Source organism: Ammospiza caudacuta, chromosome Z, assembly GCF_027887145.1.
Source record: "Ammospiza caudacuta isolate bAmmCau1 chromosome Z, bAmmCau1.pri, whole genome shotgun sequence".
Lineage (NCBI taxonomy): Eukaryota > Metazoa > Chordata > Aves > Passeriformes > Passerellidae > Ammospiza > Ammospiza caudacuta.
The window spans coordinates 76,989,994-77,013,661 of record NC_080632.1 but is presented as its reverse complement, the minus strand read 5'-3'; the positions used below and the strand labels follow the sequence as shown (position 1 = coordinate 77,013,661).

The window sequence follows — 23,668 nt, the reverse complement described above, 5'->3', positions numbered from 1 at the left end:
TAGAAATTATTCACGTTTCATTTTTTTTAAAAGATAAAATATCATTATTACACGTTGATTTTGTGTTAGACTTCTAGTTCAGGTAATCCCAGTGAGAAACTCTGGGTGGAACTGACATGTAGACTGAGAACGTGAAGCTGTGGGAAGAATATTCTTACACCTGATCATTTCCTGAGGAAAGGTGAAGTGCATTCCAAACCATGTGTGGTTCCAGCTCATGTCTAGCTCCAGCTTTGCATTAATGTGTTAGTCCTACTGCCATAACACTACCACAAATCATTCTGCATGCTACCACCCCAACAGATTACCCAAGTTTTCACTAACCCGCCACCCATCTCAGATCCTCACAGGATGTCTTCATTTGATTATGCAACAGAAACTCACGGAGCTCCTGAATAACACCTATGGATAACAGCTGGGCAATGCTAACATGCACTGGCACTGGGATCTCCAGGACTCCCAAGCACACCAAATGCAAAGCCACAGGATACACCAATAGTCAGCTGTCATAGACAGCATATCCTGGGGGCCTGCAGACAGGGATGGACCCCTGGGGAAACAAAGCAGGAACTGGAAAGGAGAATAAAGCTAAAAGACAGTTAATCAAATCTGTAGGTTTAGATGCCTAAGACTAAAAATACAGACTGTTTGCTTGGGCAACCATACTGCACCCCTACTGGACCATAATGCTTCAAACAAACAGTAAGAAAAAGGAAAAAATAATAGAAACACATGCTTTCTTCTGTGAAAGCCATTTCCACAATATTTAATTTAAAACCAAAAAAGAATATATGGCATTATACCAAATTCTGGGCAACACAGCTGTAGCCAAAGAGACCCTCACACTCTATTCACTGATATCCAGTCTCTATAAAAACATAAATGGGCATCTCCTCGGGAAAATGAGGCCAGGGCTCAGGACTTGGTTTTCTAAAGGTATATCCAAACTCACTTTATTATTTGGGGCTGGAACTCACATCTCTCCCTAGGAAAAGAGGAAGAGCATAAGAGTAAAACCTTGCGCTTATCTAAGAGAGATTTATTCAAGTACTGTTGCATCCATTTCATGTTTCACAGGGAGACAGGGTTTATGTGGAAATCCCAAAGACATTTTTCTTGGAGGGGAGCACGTGACTTTATTAGTGGGATTCTGCAGGCTGAGGATTATACTCCACTCTAAATTTACAGCTTAAAAATTCAGCACTGCAGTCAAACAAGACCTCACTTCCCTTAAAGGAGGCTTCTTCCAACAAGGCTGCCTGCTTGTGTTCTTCTCCTTGACAAATACTATTCACCTTCATAATTTAGCATTCCCTGGAGCAGCAGCGATGCTGAGAGCAGAGGAGATGGGGTGTGTGCCCCACCCAAGCACTCTGCACACCAAGCAATGTGTCCCTGGCATGAGGAATTTGCAACTGAAGCCCAGTTTAGAGAGCCCTGGGCACAAGCATTGCCTTGCAACTCATCACCCATCTCCACCATGGAAGAGCCTGCATGCACCATTTGAGAGATGAGATGGGCAGCGAGACCCCTGCTTTTTTCTGCACCTCCTGTTTGATTTGGACACAAAGATGCTGTGCTGCAATTAAGCTCATTTCTTTGAGGGTGAGACCATGCCTCTGCCTGCCTGCACTGTTCAGCTGGTACACGAGCTGATGTGCACTCCAGGCATGCCAAACCACTGCTGCCTTTGTTCAGTCCTGTTGGAATTAGAGGATGCTTATTCCAACAGGACTGAAGTACCACTAGGGACAAACTCCAATCCACTTTAAAGCTAATTGTGGACCAGAAGCCAGCCCTTTGTTCCAAGAAAAGGTCTGCTGAAATAAAATAAATTAACAAGAAGAAAATAAAAGTAAATTAACAAATTACAGCAGTATCTGTGATTTACTTAAAAAAGGCATCCAAATCCAGGGAGTTAAGGGTATTTGTCAGTGAAAGTAATTTTCTTGCTATGGAAAGAACACTAACCACAAAGCCAGCTTCTTTGCTATTGTATCTCATCTCATTCTTCAAGCCTTCTTCTTGTTTTTTTTTAATGTCCCATTCCTGAATAACTAATAGCTTTACCCACAATCATCTGGCTGGGGCAGCCACAAGTTGCTCTATTATCTCAGTGGTGAACTGGAGCAAAAATCTATTCAGTCCCAGACTACAGGGCAGCTGCACTGTGAAATATCAGCTAAAACACATCAGGCTACAGTGGCAACTGAGATACAAAGGTGTGGAGAAAACCTTCCACCCCACTGCCTGCAAAAGCTGCCCATTCTCTGTTTACTGCTTGTAACACCCTCCTATGGTTATCTAAAAAATGGCTGTAAACCCCCAGTGCTTGCTGCTAAGAGGCTGGGCAGAAATTGCCAGCTACAGCCAAATGAGCTCCTTCCACTGAACACAGAAAGAGGAACTCTCAGCTCAGAAGAGTGAGAGCCTTACCCACAGTCAGGTCACACCAAGGGGCTGCAGCTGCTGTACTCACCCCACAGCACTGGGGGCTCAGACCCTCCCCAGACCTGGCCAAACAGGGGCAGGCTGAGCTGAGAACTGCCCTGCTCCAGGATCAGGATGCTCGTCTAGACCAGATCTTCCCCCTGGAAACCCATGTGGGATTTATTTCTGGCTCCATCCATTGTGTGCGCTGATTCCTTTTGCAAACTGCTCCCAGCCACTTTACCCCTCTGTGGTTTTGGCTCCTGCATCACCTTCTAATCTTGCCCTTAAAGGGTGCAGCTGATGTATCTAAGGAGCAGAACTGTTTTGTACCAGAACTCAACTACCTACAGAACAATAATTTTGGAGGAATTTCTCCTCTATGTATGATTTACACAAATACTATTACCTTAATAATTTAGCTCCAAGGGGCCCCAGGTCACCCATCAAGGAAAAGGATAGAATCCCAGAACACATTTCTGTGCTTCTGCAGCTAAGGTGAAATATCCCATGTTTATACTGCATCTCTAACATCAGATAAGCAGCTAATGCAAAGGCTCTCTAGCACATAGCACTGTACTGTGACTGCCTGAATACTGAACAGATTTAACCATAGACGGTGCAGCTGCCATTTATAAAATTACCCTTCCTACTTTTTTAGGATTTCCTGCCTTCTAACAAACTATGTGGCCATTCACATGATGAGTTCCAAAACTATCTCCAGAAATTACACATCTAGTCATAGTGGTGAAACACAAGAGATACTAAAGAAATTATTCCTCTCAGCTGAAAACACACAGACATACGGAAACTAAAATATGCTTGTTTTAAATAGATTCTTCTAAGAATCCCCATCGGTAGTCTGATAATCTGTTACACAGTTGTAATGAATGCTAACATTTTAAGTTGCCATTTAAATCGGAACATTTTAATTGCAGATAAACACTTTGCAGCAAAAAAACCACCACCCCCATCCTTTCATTAGATATTAAGTTTTTGATGTCAGCAGGCAAGAATGTTTTACAAGCAGGAACATCTCAGTTTTCAGGGTGACGGTCACTCATCTGAAAAAATCAGTTCTACTTGCTAAAGTAAGTTAAATTGGTTTAAATTAATGCAGAGATAGAACAAACAGGAAGGACATTTTTTTGTTAAATGTTTATCCTTGTGCAACATGCAATTGTTTTGGGTTCTGGATTACTAAAATTATCACCAAACCACAAAAATCACAGACATATTTTATTTTTTGTGTTAAAAGCTCTCAAGGTCACATCAGTCCTCATGCAAAACTCAGAGGAATCACTGAATCACTTTGGAGACAACTCATATATTCAAACTGAATTTACGCACGCCATAGTAGCTGGTGCGCTGGGGTAAAAAACACATCTGATGAGAAGGACCTTTGCAGCAGATTAGCAAAGATTACCCAGCAGAGCATTTGCTTTACAGTCTTAAGGGCTGGATGAACACAAGTGATTTAGACACAGCCAAAAGTGGTGCTTAGCTCAAAAGTATGCTTGGAGCTGGGTAATTAGTAAGCTAAGATCTTAATTCAGTACCAGGCAAAAATTAGGCACACAAAACCAGGATCCATAAGAACAGCATCCTCACCCTTGCCAGCAGAGGAGGTGGAGAATGAGGGATGATGTGACCCCCTTATTCTCACCCAAGCAGATAACTTTCCACTGCATGAACTTGCAGTAAGGCCTTCACAAATTCTCACAGGGCACCAGTCCTTTTAAATTCCCTGCTCCTTTCATCTAAAAGCCCTGGGCCTCCTGTTACTGAGTTAGCAAGAGAGAACTTCAGGTCCAATGTCTGCTTTCAGAGAATTTGAATTCCACCTTTCCCCTGCCCTGTCTGCAGGGCATCCTGAGGCAGAGGCACTCCTGGAACTGAAATCCAGGTGCTGGGGAAAGGTAGGACCTGCCAAAACCTGGGGGACCTCTGGGCTGGGAGTAAATTATTTGCTAAGAGAGCCCACCTGAGGCTGTGGTTGCCATGACAAATGATCCTCTTATTAAATACCAGGCTAAATGGGCATATGAACTTGTAAACTTTAATGGCATGGAACTAATGCAAACCCTCAGGCTGCTATTAGTCATGCTTCCATTCCAAATAATTTAAAATTTAACTATTTGGTTTTGTTATTTTCTTTCAGATAGTGAATATCTGATGAAAGGTGTTCAGCTGGCTGATTAACCACCCCTTTGCTGGCATCCCTGTGAGGATCCCATTAGCACAGGAGGGGCACAGCAGCTATCTCAGCAGATATTTGTGTGTACCTGTCAGCAGGCACTATGTGTTTCAGGTATGCAGCTGGAACCTTTCTCCCACTCTTCAGCAGCAGCATGGTAGTTAACACCTCTAAATCTGAGGATTTGCAGCCACTCCAAGAAACTAAAAACTCACTCTTGTAGCTCCTTGCATCCATATTGACTGTCTGATTCCTGAGATCCTCCTTGGTTTTGCTCTCTGAGTCTGTAGTCTGCAGGCTGATGGGCCAACTGCATGCATTGCACACATGCATTTCCCATCAAATGTCAGTGTCCTGCTCAGTGAATGTCACCTTGTTCCCAACCACAGAGCAAAAGGTGTCCTCACCTACCCTCCTCCTATTGCCCATGCCCCTTCTCATGCCCCTCTTATCCACTTGCTCTGGTACAGAGGCACTCCTTATCTTCTCAATACGCTTTGATATATTAATTCTTTGTAGAATTAGCTTGACCTTCTCATTTTTGTCCCTGACTTCTCTTCCTAATGAAAAACATATCTGCTAAAGAGGAAAGTTTTGAGCATCCTCCTGCAGGCTCCTATGCCTCCTTGTATGCATGAGAACACCACTGCCTCTATTCACACAGCCCATTCTCACAGGATGACTACATTACCCTCTCTGCATCCGCAAAATTCCTAAATATCCCCTGGAAAAAAATAATAAAAAAATCAGAGCTGGCACACTGTACAATGACCTTTTCTTACAGCCCAACAGTGTGGAGCACACCCAAGCCCTGCTGCCTGTCTTGGTTCTGCCAACATTCACACACCAGGGTGACCTGACTCACCCTGTTAAAAGATTTTTTTCCCTCTGGAGAATGAGCCTTTCCTAGAGGTAGGTTCACCTTAACCTCAAGCACTCAGCCATAAGAAATGAACGTGCTGACATGGCAGCAGATCTCAGACTTGAAGTGTTAATGATTGCCACTTACACTGGTTTCTTAGAAGACTTGTCACTTGTAAATATCACAAAGTTAGACCCTGCCCTGATGTCATTCAGGATCACCTACACCATACCAATGCCCCAGATGAGTGCAAGAAAACTTTCCTGGCCCACCTCAGTCTGGAGACAGCAACACCTCTGCCCTGGTGTTCTCAAACAAGGAATTCACTTTTCTTGCCTTGAATAATTGTTCTTCCTTTACATCTCTAAAGGAAACAAAGCACGGCTCCTTCCCCACCACTCCTGCCACCCTCATCATCAAACCTTCTGGTTAAACTGCTAGGCCCAGACAGAAATCAAACACTGGACTCTAAACCCCATCTGTGTAACCAGAGTGTGAAGGTACCAGCACGGGTGAGGTGAACCCTCCACAGCATCTCAGCTGCTGAGGCTGGAGCATCACACCAGCCATCCAGCAAGACAAAACAGCTCCCAGCTGCCTGCCCAGGACCCTGCTGCTGGCTGCAACACCACCCAAACCTCCTCTTCATGCCTTGTTGAGCTGAATATTCTTTCAGTAGAGAAGGAAACTTCAAATTCAGTTATATTTTCATGAGATACCCAGGGAATAAGACTCACAGAAAAAAAAAAAAGTCTGTTAGGCAAATATATTTCATTTTTCAAGTGACATTTTATACAAAATGAAATACTCTACCTTTTCCTTCATTCAAACATCTCAGAGCCCAGCCTGAAGATCATTCTACACCAATGTCAAAAACCTTTCAAAATTACATTAAAACAATACCTTAATGGGACAAATTAGCTTTTGGCTTGCTTGCAATGCAAACAGCATAGAGAAGCACTAAAACCAGAAGCAGCCTTTGAATTTTGCAGGAGGACATATTTTTCACACTTTATTAGTGAAAATAAGGTATATTTCTAGCAGGTACTTGTTCAAAGAGCACCTTACCCATAAATTTCTGAGTGCCTGTTTAGTAAAGTGGAATGTGAATATCAGTGAAATCCGAGTTTAAAACATGTGGCTATGGAAAATATACAACATAACCATGAAGATCAACTCTAAACTTTTACATTACCAAAAAGTTCAGATGTTGCTATTTCTAGATATACACACAGTTTTACACTGTCTCCTCTATGGTTTAAGACAGCTTCAAAAATATGCTTAGATAGGCTAGAAAAACTAAACAAATCCACTGGAAGAGAGAAGAATAATTTCTTTCTTTTACTGTCTTTTATGACATCTGTTACTGGCAAATAACTTTCTATTACACTGTAGTTTTGCCTAAGACCCTGACGTGGATGACACTGCTCTTTCATACACTGAGAAAGCATTAACTTCAGGGGAAAAAAAAGTGTAAAAGTGTCTGCTGTATTCACCAAATTTAGCAGTCCACAGGTCAGCACTCCTCTTTTCCTACAGAAAATAAAGACACTCTCATTAATGCCAAGGGGTGAAGGGTTGGTCATGAAAATCCTAAATATGTTTTACTAATAGAATTCATCTTGTTAATAAGCTGGCATGTGAAACCGTTTTTTCCGGCTGCTGAAAGCAGCTTGTGGTTTGCTTTTATTCTTTCGAACACAATTAGCAAAGCACTCCAGTGGCTGAATAGAACCATTCATTTGAACAAATTATTCCCTGGCAGGGTTTGGGGGTTCTTTTCCCTCCCCCTCCCCCTTAAATCTCCTCGAAACTCTCTCCCATCCTTATGCAGTCAGAAGACACAAAAGACTGCCTGGCATTAATCTCGCCTGCCTGTGCCTGGAAAAGACAAGTGAGAAGGACATTGCTGAATAAGTTACATTTTCAGCATCATAGCTACAAGACTGAATTGCCCAGTTCTCCCAGCCTTATCTTAGCTGGTGTGCAATCCTAATTAAAAGGCTGACGTAAGGAATACACACAGGGAAGAGTCTGGCATGGATGTTATGGATGAGATGATAAACTTTACGAGCACAGCTACCTCCCATGAAGCTTTTGTAGTTAACTGTTGGACCTAAAAATGTTGCTCTAGAGTGCACCTCTTCTCCTTTCAGAGGGCTGAAAATGTTAAATAAAACAGAGCTCCCCTTTCTATTAGGGAGTAGCATCTTGCTGATCTAATTAATCTACACAGCTCATTCTTTCATTGAGATAACTTTACTGGCAAATCAGGCTCCAGTTCCCTTCTCCCAGTCCTCATTTTCAGGGTGAAAAAGGCTGTGGGTAGGAAATAAACCCATGCATCCACCTTGTGAACAATGCTGTCATGTAGTTAACACAGCAGAAATATTTGTTTAATTAGTTACATTTTCAGCTTTTAAATGAGAAGAAAAAACAAGCCATGGGTGGTCTGTAACCTCAGAAGAGCAAATATTCCCGGCTGTAAACTCATCTGAGCTCAGAATACTGGGTTGGACATAAAAAAAGCATTTATTGAATCCTAGGCCTGAGTCAGGAACAGAAGGTGCATTAAGAACTTCCAAACTGCACCCTACCACCAATTCATTAAGTGTTCAGCATTATTTAATAAAAATGGCTTATGCATATACTTCAACTGAAACACTGTTTATTCATAAACATTTTTAACTACAGTATGTGTTGGGAATTATTCACACACCCCTTTAGAGACAGTTTTAAATTCTTCCTTCAAGTAATTGCATGCAATTCCCACTGCTGTCTGCCTCATCTAGGCTATAGGTCTGCAAGCAGAGCCTCCCCTGTATTTTGCAATTAAACCAAGGATGTTAGTTGGTTTATAGAGAACAGGACTCCCTGCTGTCAATGTCTTGTTAAGGCATTAACATTACAAAAGTAAGAAAACTGCCACCATTTGTTATAAAAGCATTAAAGCAATTCTACTGCATGCTTGAAACCCCAATTTGATTGGATTTTTGGAAATTTTCTTCCTTTTTTTCTTATCAGAGAAGTTGATCTTCAGGTAGGCACAGAATAAAATGGTCAGACTTTCTGCAAAACTACAGGATGTTTCTTGAAAAAACATGAGACACTTGAATGCTGAATGATGGCTGAGCAGATTTATTGCTTCAGCCCACAGTTCTTTGGGTTATATTACCATAACAGTTACTGCTTTCACACTCAGACTGGTGAACAAGCAAACTAACAATATTAGCTAATGGATTCAGGGGCTGCTGCAGTGGGACACTGCAGACAGGGAACATCACCATTGCCCCATGCTGTGCAACCCAAATATTTCCAAGATGCTTTCTCAGAACCTCTCTGCCACTCTTGCTCTCAATGCTGCCTAATTAAAAGGTGCCTAAGGAAGCTTCTTTCTTCACAAGAGAGATTCCTGGAGTGTTGTTTTTTCCACACTTTCCTGCTCTCTCATAAGCCATGGGTTCTCCCACCCTCCCCATTTCCAGAGCATAACACTCAGGCAGAAACACCAGAAACTTCTGAGCTGGGAAAGACGTACCCAAAACACGTTTTTCTCTTTTCTGTGTCATCTCACAGCTGGAGATGGACAGCCAACACTCTTTGACCTTACTCCTCCAAGGGCCATATGTGTTCTGCATCTGGCAGTGGGACAGCTGCTGCTTTAGGACTTTGCCCTTTCTGTCTCCCTTATCTTTCCTTCTGTCATCTGCTTATTTTTCATTTTTACTATATTCTTTTTTGGTAGATAATAATGCCTTTAGGATTAGTGCTGGCAAGAGGCCAGGACAAAATGGCAGCACTAATGATTTTTGTTTGAGTTAGGGTCACTGTGAGATAATTTAGACCATAGGCCTGAGGCCCCATTTTCCCATGACATTGGAAAAATCCACACAGAAAAGCAGACACAGTGAATGCTTCAAATCCAAACCTCCCCAGGCATCTCCTCTTGGGAGACAGCTTGCAGAAAAGAATGAGGACTATATTTCAACACCCCTGGATATGACTTGAGATGGGCTGTACTATTGATTATCTTTCTACATAGTTTTTGTTTTCAGGAGCAGAATCCAGCAGAGCAACATTCATCTCTGTCGCTTCCCACCCACTCAGCTCAAGGACTTTTCCTTCCCAACCTTCCCTTGGAGGACACAGCTTTGCCTAACACATACCCAGGACACTTTTTTCCCATGTTGACAAAGAAAGCACACTTAATGGGTGCCCACTACCCAGAAATTTTTCAGAGGGGAAGAAATGGCCTTCAGTCTAGCTTTTTGTTTTTCCCCACTAGTTTTCAGAATGCTTTTTCTTTCTTGATCCTGAAAGCTGCCCCAAAATGTTACTCCTCTGAGTAGGGCAGCAGGACAATCAGTTAAGGGAATATGATGCATGTCTTTTCCACTGTCTAAAGTGGGGAAATGTATAATTCATCATAAATGATGCAGAGCAAACCAGAAAGTTAAAGTTCACACACTGTTAATGAAGGAACACAACTATGGGGTTTTTTTGCTATATTCACCCAGAAACTAACTCTCTTAGAGACATTTTATTTTACCATTGTTAGAAGGCTGTGAAAATGCAGGTAGAGGAGGCTCTGCTGAAGTCTATTTTATTTAAGCATCCATCTAATAGCAGGATACTCTGCATTTGGAACCAAACCTCCTTCCCCCATAGCCATGACCTGTATCTCCTCAGAGAGCTGCAGATGCCAGAGGCCTCCACCATGGAGGCTGCCTGTGAGCCAAGGGCTGATGTTTCAGATGGCAGGATCCTGTGGTAGGTGTACACAGACCACAAGATGCTCTCTGTGTCCCATCAAGAACAGACAGGGAAGCAAGAAGAAAGCCAAATGAGAGAGGAAGAACAGGAAGAGGAGCAGGGGAAGCAGCAGCAGCAGGAGGAGGCCTATGCAGCTTGCCTGGCCCTAGCAAAGGCTCCAGGCTTTTTGTGAAGGAATGCTTGGAACAAGGCGAAGGACCCTGGATCACAGCTGGAAATGGGACACAGGGAGAGGCAGAAGGTGGTCAGGGATGAGGTGGTGGGGAGCCAGCCCCCATTGCTGGCCCAGCACAGCCAGGAGGAGTGACAGCACACACAGGAGCCATGCGGTGAGGAATGACAACAGGGGACTTTGGCAGTGGGTGTGCAGCTGAGGGAGCGTCCCCAGCAAACACATAAGCCTGCAAAATCTCCCCCATGCTACCACAGCGGAATTTGATCTACCCTAGATCCAGTTCTGGCTGACACAATAAATGCCCAGAACAAGGCTTGTAACTATGCAGCCCCAATCAACACTGCCCAGGGCTTGCAGTGGGTGCCCATGCCAAAGAAGAGAAAAGCGTCCTTTTGCCTGCCTCCAAACTGCCCACAAACAGCAGCCTGAGCTCTCAGCAGTACAGGGCTTTTCTTATTTGGGGAGATATCACACTGCCCAGACTAAAACAAAACCACAACACTGCAGATGAATGGATGTAAAGTATTTAAAATCCCATTTCTCACCAACCACAACCAAAGGCACATAGCCGGTTTTCAAAGGACATAGCTTGCTACATGAAATCTGCAAAAGGACATGTGAAGATAAAAGAGAGCAACAGCTCAAATTAATGTCTCATAGCCTTCTTCAGAACTCATTTAGCAGGTTCTTCAGAGCAGCACCTTGAAACTGTGAGGTGAGGGTTTTTTTCTCTACTAACTCAAGACAAAACATGCCAACAAAAAAGTCTAGATTTTGAAAGTATCACAGGAATAATATAAACCACTGTTCTGATTAAAATTTAACATTTTTGGTAAAATATTGAAATGAAATACATTAAAGTTCTAAGAAGCACAAATTTGCTAAAGGTAGCCAAAGTTATACAATAAACTGCAGGAAAGTTTATCATTCCTTAACATAACATTCAAGCACAAGGTGATGAAATAAAGATGGACAGAATGCTTAAAGCAAAGGGATGAGATGGAAGCCTAAGTGAAAGGCAGAAAATGAAGGGTTTGTGTTGCTTTCTTGAGTTTCAGGTTCTCATTTCCTGCAGCTAAGGACAGACCACTTTTCTTTATAAGAATATTTGGAAAGCTGACACTGCCCCATGGAGAAGGATGACTGTCTGGGAAGTACTTGTATCAGCATGCAGAAATCCCTGCAGGTACGTCCTACACATTTTTGCTTCCACAGATGACTTTTCTATGAAAATGCCTAATGAACTAATGAGCTAGTTTAGCATTAGCTCAGCACTAGCTCAAAAGCAATTTTCAAAGGTGCTTTCCTCCTACATCTTGAGAGGTTAAAAAAAGGCATAGTTTCCCAGGTCCACCTCTGGAAGACACTGGCATTCTCCAAGGCTTAAAGCAACTTGCTTTAAAGACTGTTGATATTCTAGACAGTTCAAAATAAAACCAGCAACTACTTAAATATTCTTTTTTGAGAAATAATACCACTTTTGTCACTCACATCAGGAATGACTTCATTGTATGCAATACAGATAGTGTAACTTTCTGAGACTGGAATCCAAAAAAAACCAAAAAGAATTATTGGGAGAAAACAAAAAAGAAGGCTGTATTTCTTTGCCTGTTAAGAAGACTTATTAGGGGTAGAATGAGAGATACCTGCCTTTGCCCAACCTTTCTGCTGATGAACTAAGAGATGAGCACAGGACAATTGGTCGTGGATGCTGGTGCAGATATAATGCACCTAGACCAAGCCTATCCTTGTAATTTGCATTATCCACCAAAAAAAAAATTGTATGTGCAACAGCACACTTTAGCAACTGAGCCCAGGTGATTCTGTTCTGGTAAGGTCTCTCTGCCCCTTCTGCTTTAATTAGGACCATGTTTTCCAAGATGCTATGACCTGAAGACTGTCATCAAGTACTTACATAGTCATCTTCGTGAAGACCTTGCTTCTGAACAGAACTTTTCACCTCCAGGGAAAACTTCTCAAACTCAGGCTTCACAGTCCTCAGCAGAGTGACAGTTTGGAGGTATGAGTATGCTTTCTTGGCTTCAAGGTCATGCTTGTCTCCTCTTCTCCAAGAGCCATTTCCTAAAGAGGGAAACAAGCATATTTCCAAACTAGGTACCATTATGGGATTCCTTTTTCCATCCTTTTCTGATCATTGGAGAGATGGTAAAGTACAAAGGAGAACAGACCCTTCCTCCAGGTGTGCAAGGAATAACTAAGAAGTGAATGTGCACACCAAAGGACAACTTTACTCCCACACTGTTTTTGCGTATTTTAAAAGGGTGGAATAAATCCTAAGTGTGAGATGGCATCTTGGAGCCAAACACAAATGCCAGATCCCAAATGCAGAGAGATTTAAGTGAGAAGAAGTGAGGGAGGATTCACGCACAAAGTTTTTGTTACATGTCACTCCTCTTGGACAGTCAGAAAGGCACCAGCAAAGCCAAGGGCATGATCATCACCCCGAATGGGAGGCAGATGGTGCAGCTCTCCCACTGTGGTCAAGAACAAAACCATGTGTGCCATGGCTGCCAGAGCAGCACTGCTTTTAACAGGAAAGCAATACATAGAAATAAAATGGAATCCTGCGCCTAGGCTGTATTTACACGTGTTTTGTGTCACAGCAAGGGAACAATTTAACTCAGACCACCAGTAAAGAAACCACATTTTTAAAAAGCAGGATAGCTGATTGGTTGTTTATTAGGAAAGAAGTCCTTCTTACAAACATACCCTAGCCTTAGCAGGCCCTGAGATCCTGATCCAAAGCCTCTGGAGGTCAGTGGAAAGATTCATGTTGTTCTGGAGCAGGTTTTGTGCTATTTGATGTAAATGATAACTAAAAAAGGCTAGAGGGAACAATGGTAGCCCTAAGCAGTGAGCCTTTAAATGTTTACAAGTAATTAAAAGCTAGACAGCCTTTATTTTTTGAATAACAGCAACAAACCCCATTACGGCTAAATGAGCCAAGACAAAACTAATGCTAAATTCCCAAGGTGACCTGGAGGCGCACAGGAATCTGAAATCAGAGAGGATGTGGTTATTTTGCTTGTGTTGAGGACCATATTGTCATTGGACAAGGAGAATAAAGTTGTAGGGATGATAAAGGAGCTGGAGTCCAGGTAAAAAACCCACGGTGCTTCCCAGCTGCATCACACAGCTGCAGGAACAAACTCTTGGACATGAAGAAGGTAAACACAGCTTGCTTTTTGTCCTCCCAGCACTGCCGCTGGGACTTAACTGGAGATTTGCTCTGCTTCCTCAGGGAGCACAAGGGAAGGAGTAGAGGCCCTGCACTTCTTTGGGGATAAACTCTTTCTCCTGCAGTTTTTGGTCCAGGACTGCTCCTGTCAGTGCTAGCACAAGGCAGGAGACACAGGAGCATCTTTCCCACATCTCTTGTCTACCCTAGTTAAGCCTTATTTACCACAGCCCAGCACCGCCTAGGACTGTAATCTTTAGACACAGCAGGAACTTTGGGTTTTTTTTAAAGTGATTTAATATTTTTTTAGGAAGGAGCTCTAGATACATATGTCTTGCTTGAGGGATTTATTTCCCAATACAAGGTCAAAATCACTCACACAGAACCATATTCATCACACCCAGTGGAGAGACTGGACAGCAACTCACATCCCACTGCCTGGTTTGGCCACTCTCCCCTGCAGTGCCTGCACCTGACCTCTTCACTGCTTCCAAAGAGAAGGAAATGCACATCTGGCAGCTGTAAGCAAGCACATCTTGCTAACTTCCCAAAAGAGCATACAAGCCTTGCAGGTGCCTCAAAGCTGAACAGCTTCTGCCCCAGCTGGGCACCTGCATTTTGGAGGTGCTGCATTCAAGGAGTGCATCAGAGACTACAGCACAGAGGGCTTAGCCACAGCTTTGCATTTGCAAATGGACATAGCTAAAAAGCATAAGATTATAGACATTAAAAATTTTTTTTTTAAAATGTGGTAGTGCTAGTAGAATGTAACTTTCTGTCCTGACACTATAGGTGTTCCTTCTTTAAATCCCAACACTGGGACTGGGAAGGTTCACTTGCATAACAGCGTTCCTAGAATAATTTACATATTTAAATTCCTTCACAGAGTATTTTGTGGGAGGTCATCTTGTTACAACACTTGTGTACAACTATTGCAGTCTTGGCATTTAATAAGCCTGGTCTTTTGAAAAATTAGAAATATTCAGAACAGAGGGTAACAACAAACTGCAATAAAGTCATCTGAACACAGAGACAGTGCCAATTGCCCAATCACACCCACTCTTAGGTTTTATGAAATACAAAACCTAGTATCTCCAAGCACTGGGAACAAGGATTTTTGGGAGAACTTCTCTACATTTCTCTTGTGTTTGTTTTTCACATGCAATGACCATCTGTGCAAAAGTCAACTTCTGATGCACAATCATTTCCCACTACATGGGAAACACATCCACAAGCAGAAAATTGTTTTAAAACAAATGTCAGGAAATGTCACATTCTAACTATACTACATCAGAAGCCAGACATTTTTCATCCCTCAGAAAAGCTTCAAGAAGACTGGAACAGCTGTGATGCAAAGGAGGGTGGTAATGAGACTCCCACATTGGCTTTGATCTTGATCTACAACTTCATGTTTTAGATATCTGAGTGATTTACCTCTTACGTGGTAAAATTTGGCATTCTTTAGCTAATCTTGATGTATGTAGCAGAATCTACATACTTCCGTACATATCTAGATCCCTGAATTTGTACAGTTACATACCTTCACTATACAGTGTGTCACACAGCGCTCTTTACTGTGAAATAATCTCAGGGGTAGTAGATGAGCAACAGAAACCTTATGCAGAAGAACTCCCAGTTAACAGATTCATTTAAAAAAAACATCCTTTTTTAAATTGAGTTGTTTCTGTTGGTCAGTCTTTGCAGTTTTAAGAAAGAAAATCCCACACTTTGCCTTTTTTCTTAACTTCCACTTGATTTTTAACTTGAAATGAATTTGTTATTGTAGCGGATTAGTTAAAGCAGTCTGAACGGAGGAAATTATTTTCTCTACATCTGCAGAAGAACATGCTCCTTTCAAGAGCTACATTACACTTCAACAAAACCTGTCCTAGCTTCAGCCACCTGATGTTTGATCTCAGCAAACACATAGCTCCAATAATACTTTGAATTTAGGTGAGACAGCTGTACCAGCTGAGAGCAGGTATAGTCCCTGCCATGCACTGGTGTAACATGCAGTTACAATTATATTTTGACATACAGGTATATTAGGTATATTACAAAAAGAAAATACATTTAATTTACATTTTAAATAATGTTTTGTTTTGACAAAAATTATTCCTTTTATTTATGATTCTAAACAGCCACTTTTATTCACTCTGCTATAGAAAATTCGGACTGCCTGTGTCCCATCCAGTGCTTTCCCTTTAACACAGCACGGCTGAATATTTTTGCAGACAGAGTCTGTGATCAAAAGATAAATAAATTAGATGTGTAGATGTCCCAGCACAGAGGTGATTTCTGGAGGCCCAAACCTTGCAGCTCCCCAGAATGGTGGCTGTTGCTAATTACTCCTTCCAGCCCCCTGCTCAGCCCACAGGTCACCAGGCTGCCAGGAATGCCCCTGCCCTGAGAGCTGGCAGTCTCAAGGCTGGGCATGGTGAAAGTCACGCAGACCTGAGCTGCAGAATGGGGTACCCACACCATAACCAATGTCTCTGCCTGGTGCTACTTCCCCAAAAGTAATCCCTGTAGCATATTTGGCATCTTGTTACCCACCCAGTAGCAACTATAGCCACCAGGTCTGTTTTATTTCCTGCAGCACCATAGGCCAAGTGGAAGATAACTGCAACAACAGGGAGAGACAGTGGTGTTTTCTCGGACTCAGTGCTGCGTGTTTTGAGGCTAACAAATCTAAAAATACTACCACGCTTACAAAACACTTTGCAACACACTTGGGCAAGAAAAACATTACCATATGATGAGCTGTTGAAGAGTTCAATATTGAAGAAAGCATAGTCCCCATTGGTCATTCCTTGCCGATGAGCAGCCAACATGATGTTCCTGATAGTGTCACCGCTGGCACACATGATTACAACTGAGAAAAAAATGAGAAATATAGATAAGAAGCAGCTCAAGAACTTCAGAGAACAGCATGTGAAGCAAGAATGCTGCCAGAGACACTGATCCCAGCTGTCCTCACAGTTTTGCAACAAACATGAAAACACAGATTGCAAACAAAGCTGATTTCCTAAAGAGCTGACAAGACAGGTAGTGAACACAGAAAGGCTTCCTCTTCCCTTGTCTCCTCTGAAGATAATTAAATAGATCCTCTGTGTAATCTGGGCTTTTACCCCTGCAGAATGTTGTGAGTTCTGGCTCCAAATTCCTTTACCTACATGTATTTGTAGACTAGACCACAATCACAAGCTTCTGTTGTTATTTCTAAGCAGACATAAGATGAAGATGGAAATACCATGACTTTCTATTTCCATTCCATTGAAAAGTTTGATGTAGACTGAACTTGCCTACACCTCAGCTACCTAATATTTAGATACCTGACCTAGGTTTTGCTGCCTCTCTGCACTTCAGGGAGAGCAGCACCTGTGCAGCAGGGACAGTGGTACGAGTCTTTCCAGAACACGATTTCCTCTCCAGAGACCATGCAATAAACCTAGGCAACCACCTCTGATGAGATGGCTAAAGTAATAAATGGAAAAACCAAGCACCATTTTATAAGCATGAAGATTAAAGGTGGGTACAAACACCACAGAGCCCCATTTATCATGGGCGAATAGCTAAGCAGAGGCTGTGCTGCTACAATGAGATCCACAAGCCCACAGGTGTGCCCCTGTGAGGGAACCGTGACCCTCACTGTGATGATTGTGGTTGCCAGGTCTCTTCACACACTTGCTGGGCAGGGGGACTACTGCCCTTGCTATTCCTTCCTCCTGCAAAAGCAAAGGAGAATCCCAACAGGTGAGGTCTTCAACATCAGGGAGAAAACTCCCACACGGAACAAGTTACACTACAAGCTTTTCCAAGGTTTACAAGACTACAGGTATGAAGATCCTGGTATCAGAGGGAGGAGCAAAGTGTTTTGTCAGAGTGTGCTTCAGGAGTGTATCCTAAAGCAGAGACATAAGAGATCCTGTCAGAAGGGTGATTCAAAACCAACCGCACGCACGTTTCCAAGAATGCCGTCACATATGGCAGGACTCAAAAGCTGCAATAATGTACGCAAATACTTTCAACCCAACAATAAAAATGAATCAAAACCACATTGGGCTCTTCTGGGTGGAAGTGTTTTCTATTATAAGAAATGAAAATGCCAAACAGGCCAAATCTTTTCGCACACAATGAATCTTCTCCCATCGCCTTTCTGGTTGGACGCCACCACAGGCATAAACCTCCAGATGTGCTGCTGGGGTGAGTCATATTCAGTAAAACCCCACACTTCAGGAGAATTATACCATGCATAGCTCTGTCCTACTGATGATGGCAGAGTAATATAATAATTTCCAGAGCAACAGAGCAAGACATATTTCATGATCATTGTGAAGTATATTAGCATGAAGGAAAACGAACAAGAAAAAAAAATTCTTGCAATAAAATTTGGACCAAATATTTTCCAGATGCACATCAGGAATGAATTTGTCTCACTGTTCTTAATTTCAGTATAGGTGAGAGATTTCCTTTTGAAATGTTTCCTTGCTGCCCTCCCAATTCTTCCTTGACTCTGCCTTTGTAATTCACCTCTATCATAAAACTGTAATCTGTAGATGGAATCAAAGGGATTCCCACAACACCAATAAAAGATGTTGAGCAAAAGGAATAAAAGAAAGAGAGTGTGTGGTGAAGTACTTTAACATACATTAAATCGTATTTTGTAAGCCTCTAAAGGAATGTAAGGGAAGTAATATTAACTGTTTGGAAGGGGTTTCTAACCCAGCAGGAAAGCAAAGATTACATATTTCAAGATTCTGAAGCAAATAAGCTATGGGTATGTTTCTCACAATCTTCCAAAAATGTAAAATATGTGTTTAATCTGCACCTGTACCTTACCATTGTGTACGTACAAACATGTATGTGCAAACCCATACAAAATATTCTCCCTCCACGATAATACATACAGACCACAGTGATTCTAATACTAAAATGCTGAATTTATTGACTAGGATTATTGACTCATCCTGAAAATACTTTAGAGTTTCATTCCAGTTTAAAGGAATAAGTGTTCCCTTTGCTACACACATCCCTTGGACTACGTGCTTATAGATTAAGCACAAGCCTGCATTTGTGAACCTTTCAGTATAACTGAGCCTACAACATGAACTCTGCAGCAGCCTCTTGAGCCTGCAAGGAAGCCTGAACTACTAATCAAACAAATTGTAGACAAGCACTTAACTTATAATATTTTCATCATTATGTTTTGTGGCTCCAAGACTTCAGTCATTGCACATGGCTGTAGGGACTGAACACGCAGTCCCTGGTACGTGGGGTGAGTGGCTGAGTGTGTGTCTTCCTCCCAGGCATCTGAGAGGCCAGTGCAAACCCCCAGACAGCAACAGCCTCACCCCCAGGGCCAGCCTCTGTCCTGCTGCCCACAGGACAGCTGTGGGGCAGCTTCTGTCCCAGCTCTGGGAGAGTTTTGAGCCTGTATCTGCTCAAAAGCCCCCTTCCAGTCAGGGAGTTCAGTGAAGGCTGACCAATCAGGTGGGACCCCAAACAGCAGCAGCCTTTGAAAGCTAGAGAAGGTGAGGACTTAGAGCCAAGGACAGTGCCACAGCAGGTGTGAGTGACACAGGAGCCACTAAAAACTGGAAACCAACCAAGCAAAAATACTTCTAGAAAGTGCTCTGGACAGTGTGCTGCTGCCCACAAGTCCTGCTGTCCTGCTGGGGGGATCTCCAGTGAGTACCCAGAACAAATAAAGACTTTCACTGATCTTCAGACCTCATCTGGTGCACCCTCCACATGGCGTAGAACTCTTAAAATATTGTGGCAACCTGAAAGATGCCATGAGCAGCAGGGTTAAAGGAATCTGCCAGGTGAGTCCTGCAGCCAGTCTTCAGGATCAGAAAGGCACAAGTGGAAGCTGGAGGGCCCCACCTGAGTGGCAGGAGTCAGAGAACAAATAAAGAGGTGAGATGGAAGGAGGGACCCCACAGGGCACAATGGGCAGAAAGAAGAGGGCTGCTTCTGTTCAGTCATTTGCAAGTGGCAAGAATTGTGAAAGATCAAATGTCTCAGCTCAGCACAGCATTTCAGACCAGGCTGAAAGCAAGCTCTCTTCCCTGACTGTCAGCATGGTGTGAACAGTGGGGCTGGGGTGAACACTTGTCTTTTCCTGCTGTAAGCATGCTGTAATGCTCTCAGCATCAGGAAAGCCACACACACACACTTGACAAGCATCTTTCCCCACACTGTGGTTTCCTCCAGCACTGACACATTTATTTCTCTCCATTCATTATATTTTCCGAAATGATACTCAAAAGGAAAGCTCTATTTAAAGCACCTGCTTCAGTGAACAGGGAATTAAAAGCCCTATACTGGTGGAGCTCAGTTATCTCACACACTCCTGCACGTTAATGATTTGACAGCAGCACAACATCAGCAGTGCAAGGCTGCTCCATCCACAGCCTACAGCACCGTAATACCAGTTCTGCCTGCCACACACAGCATGATCTTCATCTGTCCAATTCGGATGCTATTTTAACACTCTACAGCAAGATATGTAAGAGTTGTACAAAGGGCTTTGTACATCCACGGCTTTCTTGGAAAATACCTAAAGACTTTAACTTCACCCTCCAGTTCACTCCTGGAATACATATTTTATTTTTGCATGACTTACTGGGGAAGCCTGTGGCTGGTAAAACCCTCTAACAGGAAAAGTGTTTCTGATAAGCCCATATATCCACCCATTGCTAGGCAATATCTCACTTTAAAGCACATCTAACCACAAAACTGCACGTTTCAAAGCACTTTGCTTTGCTGCTCCCATGATGCAAAGTCAGTTCATCCAGCCCAGACATGACTGTCCCAGATGTTTTACAAGACATTTATCTCCACGGTCTCTTGCTAACTGTTGGTGACAATATCACAGCACGCACTCAGGTGCTTCGCATGCACACATCCCCTGAAATTGCCATTTCCCCTAAATGCATCTATTATTTATGAAGTACTTGACGGGGCTCCCAATGGCAGAAGTCGTGAAAAGGTCTCCCTCTGCCAGGCACAGCGGGGTGAGAGGAAAACATCTTTGTTTAGCCCCTGAACTTACACAGTGTCACTGCAAGAAATCTCAGAGAGCAAGCAACAGATTTGCTGCCCTGCAGACGTGGATAGTGTTGGGTAAACCAGACCGCCAGCAGAAAGCTGATTTCTCACCGTGCCACAAAGCCCTCCTAAGGTGGTCCCCTAGGGCAAACCGCGCTTTACGCCGCCGGGAGGCAAAACTCTACCTCTGAGGGCAGAGTTTTCACTCCGGGCTGCTGTTTCCGTCCGTCGCAGGATGCCTGGCCCCGGGCTGCCGTCGCAGCACCGCAGCGGTTTCCCCACGGGCGGGTCGAGCCGTGACTCTTCCCCTCCCGCAGGTCCTTCCCTCCGCGGCATTCCCACCGCCCCAGCCGCCACCGAACGCCGGGAGGAGCCCTGCGGGGCGCTCCGCCGCCACTCACCCCTCTCGCCCGTCTGGAGGGCGCGCACCACGTCGTCGATGTCGAGGTGCCGGCTGGTCTCGTCGAAGCTGTGCACGGCCATGTGGAAAGCCTCCTCCTGGAAGACCACATGGACGCCCTCCATGGCGAAGTAGCAGCTGCGCTCGGGGTTGCTGTCGCTGTAGAGCAGCGTGGCCCGGTTCCACTGGTGGTGGCGGAAAAGGGCCAGCAGCATCTCTCCCATCTTGGCGTAGGCGGGCGCGACGCGGGTGAGGTGCGAGTACTCGCCGCCCTTGGCGCCGAAGCCGGCGGCCAGCGCGCCCGCCGACAGCATCGGCACGTCCCAGTGCGCGGCCAGCCGCGCCACCGGCGCCGCCGCGTACTCGCACACCGGCCCCAGCAGCAGGTCGGGGCGGCGGCGCTGCAGGGCCACCATGTCCACCAGGCTGAACAGGGCGCGGTTGCCGCACGCCGAGTCCTCGTAGGTGAGCTGGAAGGCGTAGCCGGGCGGCAGCCCCGCGCCGCTCTCCCGCAGGCTCCGCACCGCGTACTCGATGGCCGGCCGCACCCGCCCCAGCGAGAAGAGGTAGGCGTCGTCCCGCGGCAGCAGCACCAGCACCCGGATCAGCTTCTCCTCCTCCTTCTCGCCCCAGGAGCCGCCGCCCAGCGCCGCCCGCGCCGCCAGCACGCAGCAGAGGCTGCCGAGCAGCCAGGGCGGCATCGCGCCCGCCCCCCCGCAGACGCCCGAGCTCCGGCAAACTTTTCGCCCCCCCTTCCCCGCCCGCCTCGAAATTGTTCGGTCGTGCTTTATTTCTCAGGTGTTTGGCGGATTCACAACCTGCCCCTCCCCACCCCGCTAGCGGGTCACGGACGGAGCATCTCGGCTCTGCTTTTCTCGTTCTCTTATAGACGGACGACTATTACTATGACCACGATCCCCCCGCGGGGCTGCCGGGCTCCCCGCTTAAGTAGCGCGGGAGCAGCAGCAGCGTCTCTCTCCGCACGGCGGGCGCGGCGCGGCCGGCTTTGTGCGCAGGGAGGAGCCGGCCCGGGCGCTGCCTCCCTGCGCCCCTCCCTGCGGCCCCCCCGCCCCGCACACCTCCGCGGCCGCGCGGGGGGTGCCCTTATCGCACGCATCCAACACTCGTGTGTGTGTTCGCCTGCCTTCCTGCCCGGCCGCTGCCCTGCCTTGCCAAGCGAGTCCCCCCGCGGGGGAGTAAAGGAGCCCATTGCGCTTCCATTTTTTTCTTAAATATTTTTTGGGGGTTGTTACAGACCGCTTAAGGCGTCCTTGGCTGCTTGAGGAAGGCTTTTGAGGCACCCCGAGGGCTCAGGGGTTCGGTGCTCGGCAGGGCTGGGGGATCTGGGGAAGGAGGGGTTGCAGCATCAGCACCAGGGGATGCTCGGCAGGGCACAAGCGGGGCTGCCCTGCTCCCATCTCCTCGCCCGGAAAGGTGCCCGTGCCCAGCATAAGCCTACGGGGCAGTTGACAGTGGATCTGTGGCCCCTGCCTGTGCCCCTTTGGGATCTTTCTGAGCCCCCCGCGCCTAGAAGGTCTGGATGCCGAGTTTTGCCATTTCCCACTGTGTGGAGAGACACAGTTTCATGCCCCGAGCAACAGAGGTTAACATTAGTGAAGGAGACGTCTGAGATTATTTTCCTGGGAGAAAGAGAACTTTTGGAATTACAACACTGCCTACTCCTAGGAGCATCCCCGTTGAGTTCTACTTACTGGCTTAAAGCTGCTATGTTTCAGTTTTTGTTAGCCTTTTCTGAAATAAAGTGATGTGAAATGTGCAAGATGTTTTGTGAAAGAGGCTTTGGAGCACCTGATGCTTTTTGACTGCAACAGCCTAAAGGATGGTGTGCTCTGTGGAGCTCTGTGTGCCCTGTACCAGCATGCATCCTGAAAGCCAGAGCAGGGCCATATATTTTGGTGTTTTACGGTTGCTAGAGAGTGCCAGGTTTGTGTTTGAAAGGGGAGAGAACTGCTCCTGGCTTTACAGAAGGGGTTTGTTTAGTTCAGCGCAGAGGTCGTTGTCAGGGCAGTATGTGTAAACTTAACTTTTGTTGCTGCCTTCGCTGTGCAGGCTGTGAATGGGAAACCTGCACTCCTGTGGCGACCATCTGCTCACCTTTAAGATGCCACAATTAAATAAAGCCAGCTCAAAACGCTTGTGCAATTACAACGGAGAAGTGGAATGAAAACAGCAGATAACACGATGTAGAGAAATAATCATCAACATTTATCTAACAAGGCTCGGTAAAATAAAGAAGCTCAGAAATTCAAAGATGGGTAGTGTCTCTGAGAAATGTGCCTCTCGTAGTTTTATTTGATTACTGAATCAAACTTCAGAGTGTTCTTGAAGATTACATAAACATCCACCCTGGAGAAGCTGGTTTTGTGTGTTCCTGTGCTGTAAGTTATGTCAGGCATTTTTTGTTGTAAATGACTCCATATAACATAGAGGAGATTAAGCAAAATGTTACAATATACAACACACCAGCCATCTTTACCACAAAGCTTGCAAAAACATTTTCTTAAGACACATTTTGAAATGCTGACCTTTGTAGTCATTGCTTTATGGTGACCCAA

The 23,668-nt window shown here is 44.8% G+C and overlaps 1 protein-coding gene across 1 annotated transcript in view; it reads right to left on the bottom strand.

Annotated features, from left to right (window-relative positions):
• The window catches only part of NPR3 (natriuretic peptide receptor 3), a 44,477-nt gene extending 22,684 nt beyond the window's left edge, over positions 1-21,793 (bottom strand). The window contains exons 1-3 of the mRNA XM_058824127.1: positions 21,094-21,793; positions 16,389-16,511; positions 12,353-12,519 (exon numbers count right to left, since the gene is read on the bottom strand). Of these exons, the coding sequence (XP_058680110.1) occupies positions 12,353-12,519; positions 16,389-16,511; positions 21,094-21,793 (990 nt within the window). The remainder of the gene's footprint in view (positions 1-12,352; positions 12,520-16,388; positions 16,512-21,093) is intronic.
• Between the last annotated feature and the right edge of the window lie 1,875 nt (positions 21,794-23,668).